The sequence below is a fragment of the Mus caroli genome, unplaced genomic scaffold, assembly GCF_978045245.1.
Source record: "Mus caroli unplaced genomic scaffold, Mus_caroli_1 scaffold_4, whole genome shotgun sequence".
Lineage (NCBI taxonomy): Eukaryota > Metazoa > Chordata > Mammalia > Rodentia > Muridae > Mus > Mus caroli.
In genome coordinates, this window is record NW_028227259.1 from 8354446 (window position 1) to 8379678 (window position 25233).

General features: G+C 43.9%; 1 protein-coding gene across 2 annotated transcripts in view; it reads left to right on the forward strand.

Moving 5' to 3' along the window:
* Positions 1–25233, forward strand: part of Fbxl13 (F-box and leucine rich repeat protein 13) — a 159340-nt gene that overhangs the window by 122895 nt on the left and 11212 nt on the right. For both annotated transcript variants that reach the window (XM_021163601.2, XM_021163602.2), the window contains one exon: positions 19787–19870. In XM_021163601.2, coding sequence (XP_021019260.1) covers positions 19787–19870 — 84 coding nt within the window. The remainder of the gene's footprint in view (positions 1–19786; positions 19871–25233) is intronic.

Here is a 25233-nt window from a genome sequence, read left to right on the forward strand (position 1 = left end):
TCCCCTTGGATCTTAACAGGTAAAACAGCGAACACAGAAAAACTCTGATGACTTTAACTTTTATCAACTCTACAAGGAAAAGTGGATGGCTATGCTTCCTACATCTGTCTGGGCTCTGTCTTCCTCTCCAGCTGACCCAATCTGAGATAGTCTGGACAGGCCCCATGTGATGCAGAATCCCTTAGACCATTCTTCTGCTCCTTTCTGGCTCTTGCTTCCTGTCTTGTCCTGCCCTGCTCCTCTCCTCTCCCCTGCCTTGCACTCCCCTCCCCTCCTTTGCCCTTCCTCCTCTCTCTTCTCCTGTCCTCCCATCCCCTTCCTCTTCTCTCCATTGACTTTTCTTTCCTCTCTCCTTTTCCTCCCCCCCCCTCTTTTTCTCAATTTAGTTCTAGTAAGTTTTCTTCTTGACATGGACTAGTTCCCTAATCTAGGGATGGAAAAAAATTCTATGATTTTAACAAATGTCCTCCCTTAAGTCTTTTAGAACCCAGTATTTAAATCTTAAAACCCTACATTCCACATCTCCCCACGTTGCTTTGTATTAAACCTCTCCTTGGCTTATGAGTGCCCAGCTGTTGTCTGCAGGGCCACAGGGTAACAAGGGGAAGATGATCAGATGCATAATAAAAGATGGAACAAACATCTCATCTCATTCTGCCACGACATTTATCATAAGCCTAATGTGCCAGGGACGATCTGCTGAGTGAAGACAAAATTCTGTGACTTGGTGGGACTTTTTAGCCTTTAAGGGGAACTCAGTTTTCATTTCCAAAGACCATGTGTTAAGATTTTACCCTCTGAGAGCAAGTGAAGGACTTAGGAGTGTAGCCTCAAGCTTTGTTCTCCTTAGTTTTATTTTCTCCTGAAGAAAGCCTGTTATTTGAGGACGGTAGAGTTATCCATGTAGCAATCTAAAAATAACACTAAATGGGTGAAAATCTTGTAAACTTTTTTCCCTCCCCCATCTAAAAGGCAAGTGATTGACAAAGACATTGGTACAACATCTGTCAATCTAACCTCAGTTGATCTAAAGTGAGTCAACTCTGCCCGCAGCCAGGGCAGCCAAACAACAGCCTGGACTGCAGGTCTGATGAAGTGTAAATTGGATGGCAGACTTAACACTCAGAATTTAAATTTTGGAATGTTACAGATACTTGCCAGAGATGAAATGTGACCAGTTGTACCTTTGGGTAAAGTTTGCTCTCTAGAATACGTCCATTTTAAATTCTTCTAAGTTTCAGTTAGAACTTCACGATGACTCAGTTAACAAACATTTGTTATGACTTTGGTGTCTGGTGCTGGGGATGTCACAGCCTCAGTGCATCTTCCTGACACTCTGTTTCCTGTGATGTCATGTGTGAGGCTCAAAGGGTGAGGGAGACCAGGGGAGAGAAGCCTCTTGTGCCTCAGAGGGTTTGGGAATGCCTTACTTTCTAAGCAGAGGAGAGGACGTGTGACCACTCAGAGGCAGCCGTTCAAGGCCATTGAGGCTTAGTATGTGGTGCTGTCAGGGGACCAGCACACCGGGCTATTGCTTGATCATCAGGAGAATATAGAGGGATGTTGTGTATGGGGCCAGGTGTTTTTAGGCATCTTTAATCTTCTATAACGTTGTAAACATCTAACTAAATGGCATTGTTAATTTCACTTGGGCTACTTGGATGTGACTTTATCTCCATGTATATAAAAAGGTTTTCTATTAGTTAAAAGAGCTGTGATTTCCTAAAGACCACAGGATCCATAATTGGGGCCATTCAAGCTATGACTCTGGCTGCCTTAGTTACTGCCATATGTGTTGTTTAAAGGAAAAAATTAGTCAGAATAGCGTTCCAGACGCATGCTGAGACAGTGGTTTATGAAGAGTCTTTTATTTGCACAAATTGTAAAGACTTCCATGAGGAGTCCTAGATTGTGAGCGTTTCTATATAGGCAATCTGCTGGAGTCCCCTCACTAAACAGAGGGATTTCTGAGGATCTATTGCTGTTCCCTGGACCCCTAGGGAACAGTAGGCACATATACATACACATTGAAGGAATGAGTATTTGGCAGTGTGGTTTCTAACAAGAGTGAGACCTGTTCTCTGCAGCTTTGGTTGAAAGAAAGGTATGGGTTATTTTCACATGGTGTGGCAGATGGCTACAATGGCTTCCTAATTTGCCCTATTCAGCACACATACAAAGGAGTGCGTGCTTGTTCAAGGGACTCCACGCAGCATGGTCTTGCTGGAATGTACTGTGAGAGGGATGTTGAAGGAGAAACTTAGTATTGTGACGAATCGTATAGACTTGAACCAATGACAGAGGAACACCCAGAGCAGTCACAGACCCCCATGTGAAGTGGATCCTTGGGAGGCTGGAAGCATGGTGTCTTAGTCATTGTTCTATTGCTGTGAAGAGATGCCATGACCACAGCAACACTTACAAAGGATAACATTTAATTGGCCTTGGATTACAGTTTCAGAGATTTAGTCCATTATTATCATCATCATGGTGGGGAGCACTGTAGTGCACAGGTAGGCACAGGAGCAGCAACTGAGAAAGTGTGTAGGGGATGGGGGTGGGGAGGGTGGAGGACTGGCATAGATTTTAAAACCCAGCCCCAATGACACACTTCCTCCAACAAGGCCACACCTCCTAATCCTTTCAGTTTCACTTCCTTGTGACCAAGAATTCAAATATATGAGCCTGTGGGAGCCAATCTCAGCCAAACCAACACAGTGGGTGACTAGGAGAGCAGGAACCAATAAATGTTCTGGGAATTAAAGGGAAAGGAGGCTGTGAACCAGGCTGGAGTGTATGGAAAGGACTTTGAACAGGAGTTAGCAGATAAAACTGAAAGACGTAGGTGACTGGCCAGCTATAGAAAATGAAGATCTCTGGGTGGGGTAGGGAAATAATGATATTTAAAATCTGGCTATTGGGGCTGCAAACATAGGTCAGTGCTTAAGAACATTTCCACTTTTCCATAGGCCCCAGTTTCAACTCCTAGCACTGATGCAGGCAAAAGAACCATACACATAAAATCATTTTTAGAATTTCAAATTAAAAATAAAAAAAGAATGAATACAAGTCCTACTGTGGTGGTTTGAATAAGAACGGCCCCCATGCTGGGCCTGCAGACCCAAAGCTGCAGGATCTCCATGACACAGGATAATAACCAGGAGGAGTCCCACTAAGGATCCAACATTGGTGATGTCACAGAAGCCAGAGGTCTTGAACCAGACAATTGACTCATTGCAATGAATATTTGCAAGTGAAGATGTGTGGGCCACTGAGGGGATGAGCTTTGAGGTTTCAAATGCCCAAGCCAGACCCAGTGCCTCTCTCTTCCCACTACCTGCCAACCTGAATGCAGAACCCTCAGCTATCTCTCTAGCACCACTTCTGCCTTTGTGGTGCCAGGCTCCTTGCTGTGATGATAAGCCAGCTTCAATCAAATGTTTTTCTTTAAAAAGAGTTACTGTGGTCATGGTGTCTCTTCACAGCAATAAAACATTGACTAAGACACCTACTTTTATATTTTTAATTTGTTTATTTAAGGATTTATTTTATTTTATTTTATTTTTGACCCAGGGTTTCTGTGTGTAGCCCTGGCTATCCTGGAGACCAGCCTTGAACTCAGAGCTCCACCTGCCTCTGTCTCCCAAGTGCTGGAATTAAAGATGTGTGGCCACCACACCCAGCTGGAGGTCTGATTTTTAAAACAGTTTGGTAATATAAGAAATGTAACAGATTTCGAGGGAAAGATTGCAGGTTCCCAGGAGAGCGTGGGATATTCATGTAAACGGCTTAGGAGAGAGGCAGAGGGTTGTCACTCCCATGAGCCTTGGCTGTGGCTGTGGGAAAGCTCCTTGGGAGACCTGAGAGGGAGAAGTCAGGCCAGGAGAAATAGAACAGAGCTACATGGTGGTTATGGTGGAAGAAGACCTGTGAAGGGATTAAAGAAAGAAGGGAATAGATGGCCGGAGACTCCAGGGAGCACACTATGGCTGCAATGGAGTTGCACTGACCGTCAGTGTCTGCTAAGAGCAGAGGCTTTCCCAGGGAAAGGCGAGGCTATAAAAGGACTTTTTTTTTTTTTTTTTGGCTAGACTTCTGCCTACCCTTCTGTCATCTTCATGGGCTCGCTCTGCCCTTCCGCTTTACTCCAGCACCACAGCCTCCATCTAGATTCTCAAGCAAAGGATTTCCTGTCTCAGGATCTTTACACACGTGCTTGGGATGTAGATCTATATACATGTGCCTGGGATGCAGGGTCTGTATTCATGTGCCTGGGATGGGGGTATGAATACATGTGCCTGGGATGTAGATCTGTATACATGTGCCTGGGATGTGGGAGCTGTATACATGTGCCTGGGATGCAGGGTCTGTATACATGTGCCTGGGATGTGGGGTCCAGTAGAAAATCACTTCTCTATCTAGATCATTTCTATATAATACGAATGGGTGATTATGTTTCCTTCCTTTCTTCCTCCTCCTCTTCCTCCCTTCTTTCCTCCTCCCTTTCTTTCTTTTCCTTCCCTAGCCTTCCTTCCTCCTTTCAGATTTTCAGTGTTAGGGAGTAAAGTCTGGGTCTGGTGCAAGCCAAGCAAGCTGTCTACTGCTCATCAAGCTACAGCCCAACCCTCTTTTTACTTTCTGTTCTGAGGCAAGGTCTCACTGAATTCTCCAGGCTGTCTTGGGCTCACCTTGTAGCCCACATAGGCCTTGACTTCTGATTCTCATACCCCAGCCTCCTGAAGACCTGGGGTTACCGGCCAACAGCCCCAGGTCTGGCTGACACCAGATGATAATAATGGACTAAATCTCTGAAACTGTAATCCAAGGCCAATTAAATGTTTCTTTAAGGAAGCAGATCCTGTGGTGACTTGGTTCTCTAGCTGCTTTTTTATATGAGTGTTAGATAAGTGTTGTTCAGTTCCTAATGTCCTGCACATTATCCTTGGCCCTTTACAGCATAGCTATTCAGTTCCTAATGTCCCATACATTATCGCTGCCCCTTTACAGTATAGCTTTCTTATACTTGTTACCTCCTTGGATACTTTCTTAAAAGTTTGAGAACATATAAATCATTTTAAAAAAGAATTGCAAAAACTCCAAATCTAATTAAATTTCAGTTTCCCTGTTAATCTGAATTGTAAGTCACAAGGCTATTTAGTTTATGCTGGTTTTCAGTCAAAGCAAAGACAGACAAGCAACGAAGAAAGAGATGGTGAAGTCATTTGCTACTGTTGTCCCCTTGCTCAGAGTTGGACATCATTCCCAAGCCTAAGCTGTCTAATGGGGTGTCCTGTACTCTCAGGGGCCATGGTGTCTGATGGGGCACCCTGTATTTTTGGGGGCCACTTTCACCGTTCACCTCTTTTCCAGGGACACTGATCCTCCTGTTTTCCCCAACACACCCTGCCCTTCCCCTGCAGTCAGAGATGCCTCCCTGCTCCTTATCCACCCAATACATTCTCATTGTCTTTTCCGTTTCAGCTGTGAATGCCTCTTTGGACATTTTTGATCAGGCTTGTTACTAGAGTTGTCAGGGTCAGAGCCTGGACTCTGGCAGCCCCTAAGAAGCCATGTTTGGTGTCAGAGGTGCACATAGCTAAGAAATCTGGTCAGGGTGTGCTCCTGCCCACCATGATCAGAGATGCCATAATTGGAAGTCTGGGGTGCCTCTACGCACCACTACTGTTGTTTCTGCTGTAGTCTCTTCTGTAGAACTTTCCACCAAGATGTCTGGACTGTGTGAGCTCTTGTTTAGGAGACAAGCTTCCACACCAGTAGACAGCAAGGGTTCCAGCCTTCTCCTGGGGAAATTCCAACTCCATAGGATGCATTGTGCCAGTAGTCTCATGGCTGGGGTGGGGGTGAGGGTGCACATCTGTCTCTTTAGAACATCTTCCTACTGACCAGGATGGCTGGCAGGTCAGGACCTTCTCCACATTTCCACTGCACAGTATCTATACCTCCATCAAAAACAGCTGGTCCATTATTTTCAACATTCCTTCTACCCCTGCCTTCCTACACAGTCTAGGCTCTGTGAGGGTAGAGGCAGGGCCTGGTATCGATGCCTAACTCACAGGAATCACAGGATGTTTTGTCATCGAGTGAGAGGCTGAATGGGTCTGGCACGGTTTCCCTTCTCCCAACCAAGCGCTTAGGGCTTCTTTAAATTCCAGCGCTTCTCAACTATGCTCTGAGCTAGAGTGGGAGTTCTTACAGCTGCACCTCTTAATCTGATGACACGCCCGCTGGAGACCACCCATCCGCACGGAACACACACAAATAAAGCCTGAAGTCCAGGGACATACAACCTCCAAGACAGGAAACCCGGGAAACCCGGAAACTGACTTGGGATCCAGGATATAGGAAAAGATGAGTGTTAAAAGGAAACATGGGAACTGGGAGACAAATGAATTTTCCTTGAATTTTCAAAAGCACAGAACAAGAAGCCAGCTGTGGTTTTCCACAGGGAGATGGGCCTCCTGTCCTTCTCTCCAGCCAGCGTTGTAGGTGAACTTGTAGCTTCTATGACCAGTAACAGTGGCTTCTCTCACAGAGGTCAGAGTGCCTCGTCTCCTGTGTCCAGTGAAGTACTGACTAAAACTGTAAAGAGAAGAAGGTCTGAGTGTCTGTCATTCTCTCAGAGAACCCTGGGCAGCACAGCAGCCTCAGGGAGCTGCCCTAAGCCCAGTCAGCACATGTTATAGTAACTCTTAGTCTCCTGATGTAATTCATCTTGAAGGTTTACTGCCTCCATCTGCCAACCTAGGCCTAGTCCTGGAAGTTTCCACCCTCCATACAATCTTATCTAGGTCTAGAATGTTTTCAACCTCTGAGACTTACTGCTGAATAAACTCACCGCTTCTTAGCTCTTTTTGAACTCTGGCTGGCTGGTCCACTCTGGTGGTCTGGACAGGTGGTTGTTTTGGACTCACTACTGCGCTGGGCCCATGGTCATCTTGTCTTGGGTTAGCTCCTGCCTGGGCAGGCCATTCAATACATTTCTAAGTGTTGAGTAAAGCCTGCATTCCTGCAGGCCTGTATGGTAGGCAATTGGGTCAGAAAGACTGATAACATTTTTTAAAAATTACCATAGAGCTGACTGTAGGGCTCAAACTTTAGTTCCATACTTTAGGAGGCTGAGGCAGAGGGATTGCTATGACTTTGAGGACAGCCTGTGTTACATAGTGAGTTCCAGGAAGGCTTGAGTTACAATGTAAGAGAGAGTCTCAGAAAGAAAAAAATTAAAAATTAAAAATAAAACTGTTACCACTGAAAGCCAAGTGGATGTCCATGGCCTGTGCTGCCACCAGAAGCCTCTTCTGCTACAGAAGAGGGCCATGTTGGTGATCACTATTGCCACCAGAGACCATGCTTAGGTCCATGGCATGTGCTGACACAGGAGGCCATGCAGTTGTCCATTATCCATGCTGTCACCAGGAACCATGTGGACATTCATGATCCATGCTTACCATAAAAGACAGGGAGCCATTTTTGCCATGGTATTGATGGCTGCAGATTCACCATTGAGAAAGAGACATAGAAGGCTTCTGTGACAACCCCTACCCTTCTCCTACAAAAAAGTAACAGCCTAGACAGAAAACCACCAAAGAGAACTCTTAAAAATGGTGATAAAGATGCTGAAGTGTAGCTCTCCACAATTTATGGCTTCTTATGGGGCTAGGAGTGGAAAAAATTCAGTTATCTTTAATGGGCTGGCCACTGAGAGTTTGTCCATGCTCCAGTGAGTCTATGGGCAACACAAATTGAATTTGAGCTGGACCTGGGAGGACTAGAAAGTGAGTGTGATTGGGATGCATTATGAGAAATTCCCAAATAATCAATATAAATATTACATTGGAAAACTGTGATCACAGGACTCATACTAACAATAAAGTGAGAAAGTGAATAAAAATAATTGAAAAGGGAAAATATCTTTATAAAATTATAATTGCTAATTAGACTATAAAAGGGAAGGTAGTTTGGGAGCCTAAGATAAAATTTCAAGGGTATCGTGTGGGGTACTGGTATCAGTGACTTTAGAATGAGTCCTACAGATATAATACATATCCCTAAGAATAAGTTTGATTCATTATTCTTAACATATTACAAGTAGCAACAAGCAGAATAAATCCTTCTCAATTCAAACAATTCCAAAGGAAAGTGTCTTCCAGCTAAGAATTTTAGAGTGCCAGGAAGACAAGAGCAAACCAGCAAACCCATAACAGGGATGGGTGTGTGTGTGTGTGCTCCATCGAGAGAGAGAGAGAGAGAGAGAGAGAGAGAGAGAGAGAGAGAGAGCTTTGAAAGAATGAACACCCAAGTTCAGAACCCACGTGAAAGGCAAGGTGGGACATGCCTGTAATTCCAGCTCCAGGGAGTCGGAGATAGGCTGATCTGACCTCTGGACTAGGCAGTTCAGTCAGAAAAAGACCTTATCTCAGAAAACAAGATGGAGAACAACGTTATTTAATTATTCATTATCAACTGTGTGTCAGTTCTGAAGTACTAAAATGAAAGGCACAGTACTGTGTCAAGGTCCAGTCCAGTGTCAAAACAAGAAAACAGCACCATGTGATTATAAGTTATGAAAAGCAAGGGTTGACATGTCCTCCCTGGTGCCGTCACACTGTGAGAACTTGGTTGAGTTACTGAACAGCTCAGAGCCCCCATTTCCTTCTTTGTCAATCAATAATTCTAATGCTGCCTGCTTCCCAGTGTTCTGGGATCAACAGAGTGAGGTTGCAGCAGGAGTCACGCATACAGCTCTGCTCACAGTGTAGGTCTGGCAGTGGTGTAGACGGTCCCTTAGAAGAGGGGCAGCAGCTACAAAGACAGGTAGGGATGGCGAAGTTCTGACAAGGACTTAGTGGAGCTAGCAAAGCTTGATGGCTATCTGAGAATGGAGATGGGAAGTGGTTGGGGGAGTGTGGTCAGAGCTGTCCCAAGCAGTAGCCAGGATTTGTATCTGGTCAGGGGTAGGCATGTGTGATAATTTGTATATTCTTGGCCCAGGGAGTGGCACTATTAGAAGGTATGGTCTTGGTGGAGTAGGTGTGTCACTGTGGACGTGGGCTTAAGACTCTCATTCTAGCTACCTGGAAGTCAGTATTCTGCTAGCAGCCTTCAGATGAAGATGTAGAACTCTCAGCTCCTCCTGGACCATGCCTACTTGGATGCTGCCATGTTCCCCCACCTTGATGATAATGGACTGAACCTCTGAACCTATAAACCAGCCCCAATTAAATGTTGTCCTTTGTAAGACTTGCATTGGTCACGTGACCAATTACTTTTGAAAGTAATCTGCTGTGTTTGAGGGACTTTATGGCACACTGGGCTGGGTTAGCAGTTAGAGAGCAAGAGAGCAAGAGTGGTGGCTGAGGAGACTGAGGTGGCTGAGGTGGCTGAGGGGGCTGCTGAAGCCTGGTTTAGAGAAGAGAGGAAGGCAACCAGACCTCTTCAGAACAGCGGTGCATGTCAGCTCCATTGGAAAGATGAACCCACAGAGGAGGATGGAGGAGGAGGAAGTCAGAATGGTATTGTGTGCTTTAGACAAGTGAGGGTTGGTCAACTCCGTTATACTTAACAGTTGGACCAAGTAATAGGAGCTTCTCCATGTTTTACTCATCCACATTTTTCAATAGAATTGTTTTGTTTTGTTTTGTTTTGGGGGGGGGTGATATGTTCCTTTCTTAGCTTGTTACTTCCCTTGAATATTGGTACTTTCATATCATATAGTTCAGAACAGAACTGTGTGACTCTGTGAAGAGATAGAGCCTACAATTAATAGTTCACAGAATTCTTTGTTAATTAAAAAAAAAAAGACTTACTGATGATATTTGTGTTGGACTTCCTCAACAGATTATTCTAAATTATTTTTCACTAACATCCTAACAGCACCAAAGGAAATGTGGGTTACAGGAAAAATGCCTTGAAATGGTTTGTTCCTCCTGAAAGTTATTCTGCTTTCCAGCATGCTCTCTGATTGTGCTCCATGCATACAAACTGCATGTGTGCATGCACAAATGCAGCCTTATACCCTGCTGTGGAAACCTAAGCGTGTTACACGATATTATTTACATAAATAGCCTCGGCTCTTCTCTTCTTGAGAAGTTTATTCATTAATTTGTTACTTTCTTACTCCTCTCTAGCTCCTGCTACAGCTAAGGTCTTCTGGGCTCCCATGTGAAAATCATCTGTTGTTGGGTTTGGCCCGTTGTTTCCCTGTGAGCTTGCTAGGGTTTGAAGCAGTGGAAGAGACCAGGTGCTGGAGGTGAAGTGGCAATGCTGAGGAGATACCACCGTAGCCATGGTGCCCAGTGGGAAGCAGTTTGGTCACGTGGCAGGGGCGGAGTGGGGTGAGGGCCCACTGTGAGAACTGATTGGTGCTGTGTCAGGACAGAGCAAGCCCTCTCCAGGTCTTGAGGACTTCCTGCTCATCATGCTGTAGCTTAGCTATGGAGATTCTTGCAGGGTGGACCAGCCAGCCAGCAGACTCCTGAGGTCACTAGACCCTTTTCTTTTTTTCTTTCTTTCTTTTTTTTTTTTTTTTTTTTTTTAAGGAAGACACGGTTTATTTGGATAATGGTTCTCGAGGGAGAGTCCACAATGACGCAAGAGGAGGACGGGAGGTGGGAACACAGGAGGCCGACTCATCACCTCTTCAATTGCAAATACAAAGCAGAGAAATCAAACTGGAAGTAGGATGAGGCTATGAACGTTCAAAGCTTACACTTTGAAATACTTCTTCCTAAAAGGCTGCAGATGATTCTCCCAAACAGTGCCACCAGCTCACTCAGGATGATGCCCTCCAGGTCCATCCATTTGGCTAGGAATTTCATAAATTCATTCTTTTTTAATAGCTGAGTAGTACTCCATTGTGTAGATGTACCACATTTTCTGTATCCATTCCTCTGTTGAGGGGCATCTGGGTTCTTTCCAGCTTCTGGCTTTTATAAATAAGGCTGCTATGAACATAGTGGAGCATGTGTCCTTCTTACCGGTTGGGACATCTTCTGGATATATGCCCAGGAGAGGTATTGCTGGATCCTCCAGTAGTACTATGTCCATTTTTCTAAGGAACCGCCAGACTGATTTCCAGAGTGGTTGTACAAGCTTGCAATCCCACCAACAATGGAGGAGTGTTCCTCTTTCTCCACATCCTCGCCAGCATCTGCTGTCACCTGAATTTTTGATCTTAGCCATTCTCATCAGCTCATTAGCTCATCATGCTGTAGCTTAGCCATGGAGATTCTTGCAGGGTGGACCAGCCAGCCATCAGACTCCTGAGGGCACTAGACCCTTTTCAAACAAAGTCCTTGATTTTCTCTTGATTTACAGCTATGGATGAGATCTTTGATTTAGCATGTTTATCTTAAAGTCTGCAGGCTTACTTGCCCTTTATAGAGACCACTGGAAAATTAGTTAAAAGCTGGGAAAACTATGAGACCTTATATAATTTTATAGTTTTTTTTTTAAATGGTGTGCATGATGGGTTATGACATTCGCCGCACTGGTTAAAAAGTGTTAAAGTGTGTCACCAAAATAGCCATGATTTCAAACATTGTAACGTGGTACTTGGAGGCTGGAACAGGGGGAGCAGGGGTTTGAGGCTCCCTGGGCTGTATAGTGACCTTGTCTCAAAGTAATAATAAATGAATAAATACACCTAAGAATTAAAATGTGTTTCCAAGCTGAAACGAGAATGACTTACAGCATTGTGGCTGCCAGATAACTTATGACATATTTGTTCTAATGTTCACATTCTATAATGCCTGGGCTATTTTTCCAGACTTTCTATAAAGTTAGGTATCTCAGAAGGCAAGCCAGGCGAGTTATGAAAAGACAAACCTCATCTTAATATCAATCTGTTTCTCTAGCCTTCAAGTGTAAGACATGGTTTGCTTATGAAATCAGTCAGATGTTCGCCAGAGAGATCAGCTGAGCATGCACGTTCCCTTGAATATCCTCTCTTACCAATAAGGAACATGATTCCACCAGCAGAGATGATGATTTTATTAATAAATGCTTCTAACAAGAATTTGGGCAAGTTAGACACATATTTATAGGTGGCTGAATGCTTAACTCAGTGGTAAAGGTGTATACTCAGAATTCCTGAGGCCCAGTGTTCAATCCCCAGTATATAAAACTCCTAGGAAATACTGAAAATAAAGCAGGAGAGTTAGTACAAGGTCTAAAAGACCCTTAGTCAGCTCAAAACAGGTCTCCAAACTTTTAGCAGATTTAAAGGGAAATCTTGGTAAGAAGACAAAAGTTTTAAATAAATACCAGCTAAAATGAAGGACAGAATTTTAAAAAGCTATGTTTAATATAACCTATTTAGGCAAGGATCACCAAGAAATACTAAATATGCTTCTTTCTAATGGAGCCATGTAGTAGTGAACCCCAAGTCAAGCGCCCCAGCAGCACCCCAGGTGTAGAACAGCCTGACGCAGGGACCCCCAGGGGATGGGGCAGCACTCAGGCAATATTAAACAACACGCCGAGGCAGAAGCAGGCAAACACAGGCTACAAGTCATTGTACAATTAACTGGCATTTGCTTTTCAAAAATCGTCCTGGGCTGGGAAGATACATCAGTCTCAAAAACCATGAGAACCCAAGTTTAATCCCCAGGACCCCATATGGAAAGCTGGGTGTGGTGGCATGAACTTACAAAATCCCAGCACTGGGGAGATAGAGATCGGCAGAGCTTTGAGGCACACAGGCATAGTCTAGCCTAATCAGCCCTTCCCACAAACAATGATTATACCAACAAAGCTGGTAGCACCTAAGGAAGATGACATCTGAGGCTGTCCTGTGGCACATGCACACATGCACCCATGCACACATGCACCCATGCACCCATGCACCCATGCACCCATGCACACATACACACATGCACACATGAACACATGCACACATGCATACATGCACACATGAACACATGAACACATGCACACATGCACATTCATACCTGAAGGATTTAGGTAAGGGATACAAAGATACTCCTTCTAATACTCTTTGAACCTCCCTGTAAATTTGAATGTTTTTAATATAGAGTTGGAAGATGTTTTATATTTATGTTGGTGGTGTTCCAACCAGGGGTAGTATGACTCAGCCAGAGCAGGCACCCCCATCCCAACATGCTCCCCACCCCAACCTTCAGTAACCAGTTCATTGCCGATGTCTATCTATCTAAACAGCTATTAGCTAAGCAGATCCAGATGTAAATCTGGGGGAAATGTTCAGCTCTCAAAGGCCTTGTGTGCAGGGCTCTGTTCCTGGCAGTGCTCTGCCTTCCTCCCACTGATCCCAGTGATTCCAGGCTCAACTACTTCCAAGCAACTCACATTTTCCAAGTGAAGTCTCTGCTCATGCCATTTCCTCGGTCTGAAAGGCTGTCCCCATTATCTTTATTGCTTGTCAAAGTCACAATCTTTAGGGTTAATAAAATTTTCTTCCTCTTTGAAAGTTCAGCTAGACCAATACCTTTGCCTTTCAGTTGGAAGCAGTCATACCTACTGAGTGGTCCTCACACTTCTCTTAAAACACAACGCCCTTTTATCTTGCATTTGGTCACCGTGTCACAGTGCTTCCACACCAGGGAAGCTTTGTTGCTCTCTGTCACACGTGTTGGGTACAGACTTCTTAGGATGGTGTGCAAGGGACTTAGGACTTGATGCCTGCTTCCTGTTGAATCCTATGCCTTGAGATCACATCCCTCAGTGAACCTGATTCTATGCTATAACCTTCCTTCCCTCCGATTCCTGGGGACCTTGGCTCTATGTCCTTCAGTGCTGTGGCTCTGGAGAAGCAAAATGCTTGCAGACATGCTGGGAACCCAGAGCCTTTCATTCTCACAAGGCTGTGGTTCTGTTGATAGCTCACCAGACCACCACACTGGCTGTTTTCCTGTGTGCCACCTTACTAGGCAATTTAGCCTCTTTAAAATGCTTTTCCTTTTATTGAAAATAGTTTCTTTTCTCAAATAATATATGCTGATATGGTTTCCTCTCTCCCAGTTTCTCCCCACTTTCCCTCCCATCCAGATCCACCCCCTTTCCGTGTCTCAGAAAAACACAGGCTTCTAAGGGACAATAATAAAATATAACAAAATGTAATCAAACCAAAACTATCACATTGGAGTTGGTTAGGACAAACAAAAGGAAAAGAGCCCAAGAGAAGGCACAAGAATCAGAGACCCACTTGTTCAAAAACTCAGGAATCCCATGAAAACACAAAAGTGGAAGCCATAACACATACACAGAGGACCTGCGCAGAATCTAGCAGGAGATTCTGTGCATGTCGCCTCAGTCTCTGTGAGGTCATGTGAGCTTTGATCATGTTGATTTAGAGGCCTTGTTTCCTTGGTATCCTCCATCTCCTCTGGCTCTTATAGTCTTTCTGCCTTTTCTTGCCCAGGGAGCCCTGAGCCCTGAGGGATGGACCTGATGGAGACATTCCATTTAGAGCTGTATTTTTCAAGGTCTGTGCTTTGCATATTGTCTGGCTGTGGGTATCTGTATTTGTTCCCAGCTGCTGCAGGAGGAAGCTTCTCTGGAGATAAACTTAGCATCTTTTTATACCTCAGAAAGACAAACCCTGGCCTCTGCCCCATAAAAGGACTCATGCATTTGGCTGACTTTGGGAGAATAAGAAAGACTTCATAGTTAAACACCAGAACTATGCAGCAAGGAGGTACCAACTGCCCTTTGCTGACTGAGACCCAGCAACCCCATCTTACTGGACTCTCTTCCCCCTCCCTCCCAACTCCAATCCCCCCCACAGTTAAACCTTGGAACCAGCCAACCCCAAAACAAACAGAGCAGTAATACCAACAAGCCTAGTAGTTTCCTCTGGAGCGATTTGCTGTGTGGTTCAGAAAGTCACCACTGCACTGTGTAGTTCTACACCTGCCATTCTGTTTCACTTCTGTTGTGGAATGCTGGCCTCTGAATACGGCAGCCACTATGATTTCAGTCAATGAGACCCACAAGATCAGGCCACTGACATTCTCTCATAAGGAAGTGGGAGGGTCCTTAGACCTTTGTCTGAGATTCCAACCACTCGTTCCTTCTCATGCCTGCCTGTCCATCTTAGCTGTATGGAACCTGTCCGGCTATACATGGTCTTTTTTTTTTTTTTTTTTTTTTTTTTTTTTGAGACAGGGTTTCTCTGTGTAGCCTTGGCTGTCCTGGAACTCACTCTGTAGACCAGGCTGGTATACATGGTCTTAGGAGAGATGCTGCAGTAGTTAGAAGGTAAAAAAAAGGCTAAGGGACAAGAACAGCAGGGTTGGGACATGGGGTTCTACTGTGGGGAAGTTGCCATTCGTCATAGGATGGGGTTTTGGTGATGCAGCTCTTCGAGAGTTACCAGTGTTCTACACTACAAGCAACCCCTCGCTCATGCTCCTGAAAGCCAGCTAAGTAGATCTGTTAGTTCAGCAAACAGACTTGCACAGGATTGTTCTGTCATTGATGTGTTCATAGTGAACATTCATGTCTTCCCAAGAAAACTTAAGGTGACAAATGCCTTAGACTATTCTGTTTTTTCTGTTAAGTATGAGCATCCTGCTAGCTTTTCAGGTGACTCTAACTCTTAATCTAAGACTGCCCAGGTAGGGTTATCACCTGTTACTGATGGTCAGGACATGGGCTGGGACTTTCCAGGCTCTTGGCTTCTTACTCAAAAACTGAAATGAAGGCTTACACAGACTTGCAAAAGTAACAAGGAAAGTTTTTCAAAGCAAAGAGACAGGTCAGATATACTGCCAAGAGTGTCAACTGGGCCGGCCCATGAGTGAAGGCACTCAAGGTCCCCACTGTTGTTTTGGGTTTAATTTTATGGTGTTCAAATTAAGTTTTTGGTCACCAGATGTGTAGTTTGGGTGGTCCTTTCTTTAACTGACAAGTTTTTATTACATAAGCCCTCACTGGCTATACGTGTCATTCCCTACAGTGTAGTCATATGCACACCCAATTAGGAATATGCATAGACGGAAACTAGGGCATGGAAAAGAAGAGTTCACGTAGACGACAGAGTTTGTCTCATAGCACATGCCCCCAAACCAGTTAAGGCCAGATCAGCCATCTGTTTTTTGTTTATTTTGTTTTTGTTTTTTCTTTATATATATACCTGGATACACTGGGGACATGTTTGTAGAAAGTATGTTTAATGGTCTTTAGGGAGATCTGTGTGTACTTGAAGCTTGATACAGTGGTGGCCTTAGGTCGCTAACAGATTGCTCGTGCGTTATTTTGTAAACGGCTGCTTGTTCACTGTGCATGAAGGTAAGAGGCTCATGCTGCCAAATGCATTGTTAGGAAAGTGGTGTTTGCCTAGCCAGAACCTAGTGGAGTCCCAGGTTGTTAAACTGTTCCCTGTGCTCGCTTGCCTCAGGCTCACAGGAAGAGGCCTCACCATAGCACTGTGATTGGACCACTGCTCCCATCTTTCCCTTTCATGGTTATCATGGTCTGTGGTACCTGGGTGTCTACCTACCCAGGCCGTGGATGTCTTGGCAGTAAACAGCACCTCCTTGTCGTCTAGGCTTCCAGCTTCTATATTAGACTTCCATCAGTGTTATGCCTGTTAAGTGAATCCTCAACAAACTGAGCAATTACAATTCCCAGACTTGATACTACAGGTCTTTAAAAGAAAATTTTCAAAGATAACTGTCAGCTGTCTCAGAGAATTCCTCCCAGGTCGGCACATTTCTGAATCTCATAGAGTGGAACAGAACACTTACGTACCAGGTGTTCATTAGGGCAATTATCTGAGAGACTCAAAATCAAAACACAAAAAACAATTAAGAAGGTGTCAGGTTGGCTGGAATAGGACATGTCTCTCATTGGCCTCATTGCCAGGAGCAGGTGGCACCTACAGAGGCCTGTCTGGTCTGCTGGCTTCCACTTCCTGGTTGACTGTCAGAGTTGTTTACTCAGCCGCTGGGCTATATGGTAATACGTGAGCAGGGGCATACTGACATCATGAATACCATCTTGTCAACAGATGATCACGTAGGTCTGAGTCTACCCAACAGAAATTCGTGACATACAGGCAACATCTGTGGCCATCTTGGGCAGAAGGATGACAGGAATATTTTATGGTTTTATTGCACAGATGAAGAATGTTTATTGAGACGAGCGGCTCTAGGCCTGTTTCATGTAATTGGTTTATTTATGGAACCATGCAGCCATCGCCAAGGTCTACCCCAGAATACTTTCGTCACTCGCAAACCAGACGCCTCTGCTCAGCCTGTCCCGCCCTCCAGCTGGTTCAGGCAAGCGTGGGTCTACTTTTCCGTATGTTTGCCTGTTCTGAACTTCAATGGAATCGCGTGTGGTGTTTGAGGTCTGGCTTCTTTCACTTAGAATCATATTTCCAAGGGTTATTCAGACAGTGGCATACACTAACACTCCTTTTTCTTACCGACTAGCATTCTATTGTAGGGATAAATTGCATCTTATTTATACTTCCATCTCTTGGTAAATATTCGTGCGTTGCTTCTGAATACCATTCCTAAGAACACTTGGGCACAAGTCTTGTGTGAAGATATGTTTTAAAGATTTATTTATTTATTTATTTTATGTGAGTACGCTGTTGCAGTCTACAGATACACCAGAAGAGGGAATCAGATAGCATTACAGATGGTTGTGAGCCACCATGTGGTTGCTGGGAATTGAACTCAGGACCTGTGGAAGAGCAGTCACTGCTCTTAACCACTGAGCCATCTCTCCAACCCAGTGGAAATATGGAAATATGTTTTATTCTTAGTTATAAACCCACAGTGTAGTATAACTGCCAGGCCATGTGGTAACCTTGGGCTTTACTTTCTGAGAAACAGTCAGACTGTTTTCCAGAATGGCTAGTCCACTTTTTTTTTTTTTGGGGGGGGGGCAGGATTATATGTGTCAGTTTTCCCATAACCCTGCTTACACTCTTTGTGTCTCTTCTTAATTATAAACATCTTAGTAAATTAGTTGTGGTATCGTATTACATACTTAAGCAACAGCTAATATCCTAATCCACAGTTGAGTACATGTCCTTTAATGAGCAAATAGAGTATTAAACATGGCATTTCATTTTCATATTTTAATTTTAAAGTTGTGATTATGATGATGATGATGTTGGGGTGCGTGTGCTGAAGCCCATGTGTGGAGGACAACTTTATGGAGTGTTTTTCTCCTTCTCCCTTCTGTGGGCCGAACTCTGATCCATCCGGCTTATATGACAAGGGTCTAACCTTTTTTTGTAAGTAAAGTGTTAAGGAGCATACAGACTGACAAGTGTCTTATTTAACAAGTGAACTTCTGTAGCTAGGTTTTGAAAATTCCAGCTTGTCTACAAAAGTAAAATCTAACTGCCTCAGAGATCATTCCCTAGAAGATGCCTCAAAGGATAATAAATACTTTTTATTTTTGAGCATAGGACACAGAGATGAACTCTGCATGTCTTGGAATAGCTCAACTCCTCCAGTTCTTCTAGCATTAAAACCAAAAACAACCTACATCCACATCTGGAATGCAGGCTGTGTGTGCTGGCTCCACAAGGCAGAGTTTGTGCTCTGACAGGAGAGTCCTAGCAAAAGGCTCCACAGTCCTAATGAAGTGAAGGGCAGAGTCATGCCATTTGGAGCTAGTGCACAGGACTATTAGACAAATGGAGATATCACAGTTAGGACACAGGCTTGTGGCAAGTGCTTTCTCCTTTGATCTGGACTTAAAAATAAAATCTTTTTCTTTAAATGAAAGTTATCTAAAGGAGTAAAACAAGATCTGATATTTGCATAAGCCATTTTCCGTTATGGCTCAAACATTGCACTTAAGCATAAACACAAGAAGCACAGATCCCTAGCTGTTTCTGACTCTGCTCCATCAGTGGGCCTTGGATTCACTGAATTGGCAATAAATCCTGCTTGTGTCAACCTGATGGAGTCCTGCAATAATCTTTATACAAAACAAGAGCAAAGAGGTTGAGGCTGTGACTTAGCAGAGAAGCTGGCATGCCTGAGGTCCCGGGTTCATCCTCAGCACAAGCAAGCATGCAGGTGTGCACACACACACACGCACACGTGCACACACGCACACGTGCACACATAGCAGGGTGGTATCTGTAACCCAGTTTATCAATTCATCAGTGTTTTTCAGAAGGTTTTGACAGTCAGTTCTTGGGGAAACTGCCTAGACTCAGCATAGCACAGTCTGTGCACAGCAACAGAAGGGCTCGGGGATGCAATCTGTTATTTCATTTTTAAGCCTGGAAAGAAAGTAGGCTATTGGTGGTTGCTTATGCCTCTAGATCTTTTACTAAAGATCTGTTCCCTTTCTCTTTCAGAAATTAAGCTTATGAAATGAACTAAAGATTTTGAGGGGTTTCGTTGTTGTTATTGTTAGGAATGAATAAGAACCTACTGACAAATTCCCCAGCTGTATAAAGTGCTTTCAAGTGAAGTCGGATCACTTGGTTCGAATAGCATTTATCTGAACACTGATAGAAACAGGTGATGTCTTAGGAGTGTTCTAGCTCTGGAACTCTGTAGCATTTTTTAACCAAAGTATTAGAGACAGCTGAAATTTTTATTTAATGGTTTAGTGGTAACTAAGACTAGTAATTTTCTTACCAAAGTCAGCCCGCACTTCGTTAGACACAAAGAGGTGGGACCCACAATGTACCTTCATTTAGCTGTTATCAATGATCACTCTTCTATGCTATTAGTTTGTAAAAATGGCTCTTGGCTATATCCCATACTAAGTTGTACTTACAAAATGATCTTTATATTTTCAGGGCATGACCATACTTTCCAGACACAGAAAACTGAGGGAAGTTTCTGTGTCCGACTGTGTCAACATCACTGACTTTGGAATTCGGGTAAGATGAATAGGGTTTTCTGCCGAAGGGTTAAGACTAAAAATTAAGCTCCAATTGAGTAAACATTATAAGTTCCAATAGAAAAGGGGAACAGGAGCTGACTCACACGCGGGACTGGGACTCACGCACAGTCAACTCCGGGTGTCATGGTTTGAAGCTAAAAGGTTGCTTACTCAGCCCTTAAAAGGCTATGAAGCCTTTAGGAGGTGCAGCCTGGGTGGCAAAGTAGACAGCTTCACCAGCTCTGGAAGGTTAGAGCTAGCCCTGGGTCTGGCCTGTCTCTACTCCATGTGAGGAAAGAGCTCTCTGCCATACTGTGGCCACGAGGACTGCTGCCATACTTTCCCCACCACCATGGACTGATGTTTCTCTGAAACCATGGCCAGCACTGGCCAGCTTCCCTTGGCAGCTTTTGTTGGGTGTTTTTATTCACTGGAACACTAAGGTGGCTAGTGTGTTCCACTGGTTCTCAGCAAGGCCTCTGTAGCCTGAGGTGGCAAGGAAGCTTTGTGGCCTCATTTCCTCCCCATCTACTCTCTCCTGTCTCTGTGTAAAACTCATAGGATACATAGCTGCATTTACTTGGAGAGTGAGGAACGTCTATGTGGCTCAGAGTCCTTGCAAATTGCGAAAATATTCTATAAGAGAGAATATTAAAATATACAATCTAACCATGAAAACTGTGGGAATTTAGACACTATATAGATATCTAGCAGTTTGGAGGTCAAGTTATGTAAACATAGTTTGTAATGTACGTCGATGGAATGGACAACAGAAGTAAGTGATGGAGCAAGATGGATTGCTCTGTGCTGTAAGAGTTCATGCGAAGGGGAAGGGCCTGAGAAACATGCAGTCCTTGCACACTCCACATAAGCCAAGGAAATGTTTTAGCATCTTAAGTATCTAAATGAGTGGCAGGGGCAGGGGCGGGGGCGGGGGGGGGGGGAGAGACAGACAAAGACAGGCAGAGAGCAAGAGAGAAAGAACATGCACATAAGAGAGAAAGAGAGAGAGAGAGAGAGACCACTACCCAAAAGTGTGTGTTGTGCATTGGACAAGGAAGAAATGAAAATTACGCTTGAGAAACTGTTAACCTATTGGAAGCATCGCATAAAAGTGTGTTGGGAGCTAAAAGATTCCCAAACTAGGAAAGCATTAGGCTAAGTAGGAAGAAAGGTGCGGCACTTTCTTACAGGGACTAAAAAGCTAATTGCTCAAGCGATGGGTAACACAAGCGTTAGCTGGGAAGTCTGTGGAGCGTGGGAATGTTTCTGAGCATGACAAACTCGATGGCGCTTTCCATGATGACTGGAGCAGTGCTGGAGTACAGCACAGACTGAAGAGCTGCATCGGTCAGCCCATGCTGAGACCTTAGCATAGCATGTCTGGGGCTGACGGAAGCTCAGGGACAGCTGAAGCACTCTTCTGATTTTACAGATGAGAGAACTAAAGGCCGAGAGGTTACAACTGATAATAAAAGGGATTACAAATGCTTAGGTACATGGAACTTGCTATGAAAAGAAGCCAAAAGATTCCTATAAGTAAAAGTTGTAGTTTAATTGAAAAGTGAAACAAGTATCACACAAGGCCTTACCCAGTCAGGCTTTCAAAAAAAAAATTGAAAAGGTGGCAGATCAAAGATTTAAAATACAAAGCCGTTAAGCATCATTGCAAATAAATGTGTCATTAAGATGACTCAGTATTGGGCTGGAGAGATGGCTCAGCCATTAAAGGCTAGGCTCACAACCAAAAATATAAGATGATTCAGTATTAATGTGGCATTATACTGTTATGAATGTCTTACATTGTTTTTGACAAGTCTTGATGACAAATCAGTCTACACAGACACACAGACACACCTGTCTGTTAATAATAATTTTTGTATGTATTTATGAGGCACAGTGCCATATTTTATAATGTTTATATACAGTATGAATCCATCTACTTAACTACCCACGTAAACACTCATTTATCCATTCATCCATGGGCCAGAAGTAAGATTTATATCATGCAGCGCATTGCAGAACTCAAACAACAGTGGAAGACTTGGCCCAAACGCCAGGAGTGCTGTTAGGGAAGCAGACTCAGTGACAGGACTCTAGTTTGCTTGAGAGAAAAGACTGGTTATTTGAACTAGTAGCTAGTAGTTAGTTCAGTTGTGGGCAATTATAAATGTTAGATAAGTATTTACTGAATGAATGAAGACCAAGACCAAAGTAAAAGTTAAGAATACTGGCATTCTAGTCTTGAGTTACATTTCTTAGAGAGGAGGCAGTTGTGTTTGACCGGTGAGTGAATCTTTCAGAAGTTTTCTAGTGAAAACTATGCTATGATACTAGCCTCTAAATATTCATCACATTAAAAATGCTTCTTGGAATAAGGCTGAGGCTAAGAATCAGAAAACTCACTTTCTGCCATTTGCTTTTGATCTTCTGGGCTCCAGGCACTGCCCCCCAACTCTTCTACAGTGCCTAAATTTACAGTGTTTTTAGGTGCTGGGGAGTCTAGGCAAAAGTGTGCACTTTTGTTAACTCTTATTATCATAAGCAAAATTCTGGCATGTTTTTTAAAAATTTAAACTTTCCAAATTGCTCTCTATTTTCACTGATCTAAAGACATCTTTTTAAAAGAATTATTTCATTATTAATTTCACAAGACCAGATGTTCTATTCAGAAAAAATTTCCTGTCTCATCATCTTTCCATTTATTCCTCCTCCCTGTTCTTGGTGTGTGAGTGTGTGTGTGTGTGTGTGTGTTGGCTTTTGAACAGTCCAAGTATCTACCTTGTTCAACCACCGCCCTCTTCTCGCAGACTGGCCTCTAACTATCCTGTTTCGGACATGCATGTCTGGAGTTTAAGAAGGGTTTATTCATGGACCCCGAACAGCAAACGTGAATCACGTCCTTGTGTCTCATTACTTATCTTCAAAACTATTCACTAAGTAGTCCTAAAATATTGTTTATGCAAGATTCTCATCAATAATATTTTTATCCATTGATATCTCCACCCTCCCGTGCTAGACCAAAGCTGATTTTGGTAGCCTTTGATACATCCTGACTCACAATGCCTAAGATGGGCTCTGCAAGTCAGCTCCCCTTAGCAACAATATTTGAAAATCAGAGATCAACACTGATTTCTATTTAGTTTCCAGCATTAAGTCATGCAGTAACTATCAAAGTATGAGAGTTTGATAACTACACCTATTCTCCAGGGATGAAATTTTGCTTGTGGGTTGAAAGGGGAAGAACAATCAAGATTCCTGGTCTAACCGGCCTTAATCCCTGGCCTCTGATGCAGCAGAGGCTCTGAACTGTCCTGTACAGGGAAGTAGAACAGGCAAACAGTTTGGCTTTCTTGGCTCTGGCTCCTGTGTCCAGGGAAGCCTTTGCAGTCATCTCTCTCCAGGGGAGTATTGACTAAAACGTCTATGATGAAGAAGCTCCCAGAGGATCTCAGGCTGTGGGATTTTTTAAAAGGTCCTAGGAGAGGAGCTAAATGATTTCTTAGTAGACTTAAAGGGATGGTCATCTGGTACTTGTTAAAAAAGCAGCAGCCACAAAACCCGGAACAATTAAGAGCTGCATTTTGGAAATCCCTGCCGAGTAGATTATCCACACTAAGGACGGTCTCGCGAGCTTTATGATAACACAGCAAATGCCAGGAGACTCATGGAATGTAGATGCAACTGGGGGTGGGGGTGGGGGTGGGGGTGGGGGACACAGATACCAGGCTTTATTGTTTCTTCATTGGCTGTGAGCAAAAGCAGGGATCTCAGCCCTGTGTTGCTCTTGACACCAATGTGTTTCCAATTGTCAGCCGTCCAACAGGATCTGAAACTTGCCAGACTTCAAAGGATGTGAACTTCAACAGTTTCTCAGAGTCCCATAGCATATAAGGTTCCAAGGGATTCTGGAGCACTGGGTACCATGTTCTCTTGGCAAAGAACTAGGTGAAGCCTAGTAAGCCCCGCCCCAGGCCCGGCTTCCTGCCCACTCCCACCGTGAGAGCCAGGAGACAGCTGAAGTTTTGCTGAATTTCATAAATGACCCACACATCTGTTATCTTCATGTAAGTGTCCACAGAGAACTACAGGGGGACATGTTAAAAGCAAGACAATTCTTAGGCTGTTTCTGCCATATGTAAGATGAAACTTGCCTAAGTTAAACAAAACCTGTCAGGTTGCCTGCAGGCAAAAACGAATTCCAGGAGTCCACTTTTCTATGACAGTATGAGTTTATGCCTCTACTTTTGATCCCTCTGTGATACCCTAGGGTTTGCCCATTGTGTCATGCCTGATGTGAGCAGGGTGCCTGCAGAGTGGTTCAGGAGGGCTGTAGTTCACTGGCTGTGGTTTCTGATAACTCTGGCAGGCCCATTTAGAATTTCCTTGCCGTGTTTCCTTTCTAAAGCCTTCATGACATTACAGGTTAAAGGTGGTATCCCAGGCAGGCAGCTTTGGCCCATAATTCCTGAGTCTACTGCTGAGAGACAGAAGACAGCATTTGTGACGTAGTGATGGTGCTGTCTCTGCCAAGCACTTCTGGAGAACACGTGCTCTGTCTTCCCAAAGCTCATTCATTCTCTCTCTCTCTCTCTCTCTCTCTCCCTCTCTCTCCTCTCTCTCTCCCTCTCTCTTCTCTCTCTCTCCCTATACTCTCCCTATATATGATACACACACATACACACACATATAAAATATTTTTATTTCCCTCTTGCAGATGAGGAAAGTTAAGGTTAAAAGTGTGTTAGGGTCACAAAACCCAACAAATTCTTGCCCTCAGATTTTTCTGCAAGGCTGCAAGCCCCTCTTGACTTGTGGATTCTACTATATATATAAAATGAAGGGACAAAGCTGTACTGATGGTTCCTGAACTTAGTTTCTTAGGAAGTCTGAGATGCGGGAGGCCATACTTAGTTGGCCATTGGTCTCAGTTGCCATTCTCCTGAAAACGTAGGGAAAGGACAAGACTAGAGAGGGTGACTGGAGAGAAGCTCAGAAGCTCTTCCTAAGACTTCCAGCCTAGGATTACTTAAGTCCTCTGCTCTTATGGTCTACAGGGACTCCAGGGAGGCCAGGAAACCAGACCACTTACCTTGAAGAAATGGAAAGTGTGTGTTATGGTTGTCCTTTGTCCAGCCTAGCTCATTTTTATTTTGTACATAAAATAAAAAGCAAGAATATTTGATCACACTGTAAATAACTATTTGTTATTTACTGCAAATAAAAATAAAAACAAACAACAACAAAACACCTGATTTTAGTTGTGGTGTGCCTCGGCCCTAGCACACACCTTAAATCCAATAGCTTTCTGTAAACAGGATTAAATAAAGTCAACAATAGATCAAGAGGTGGAGAACCAAG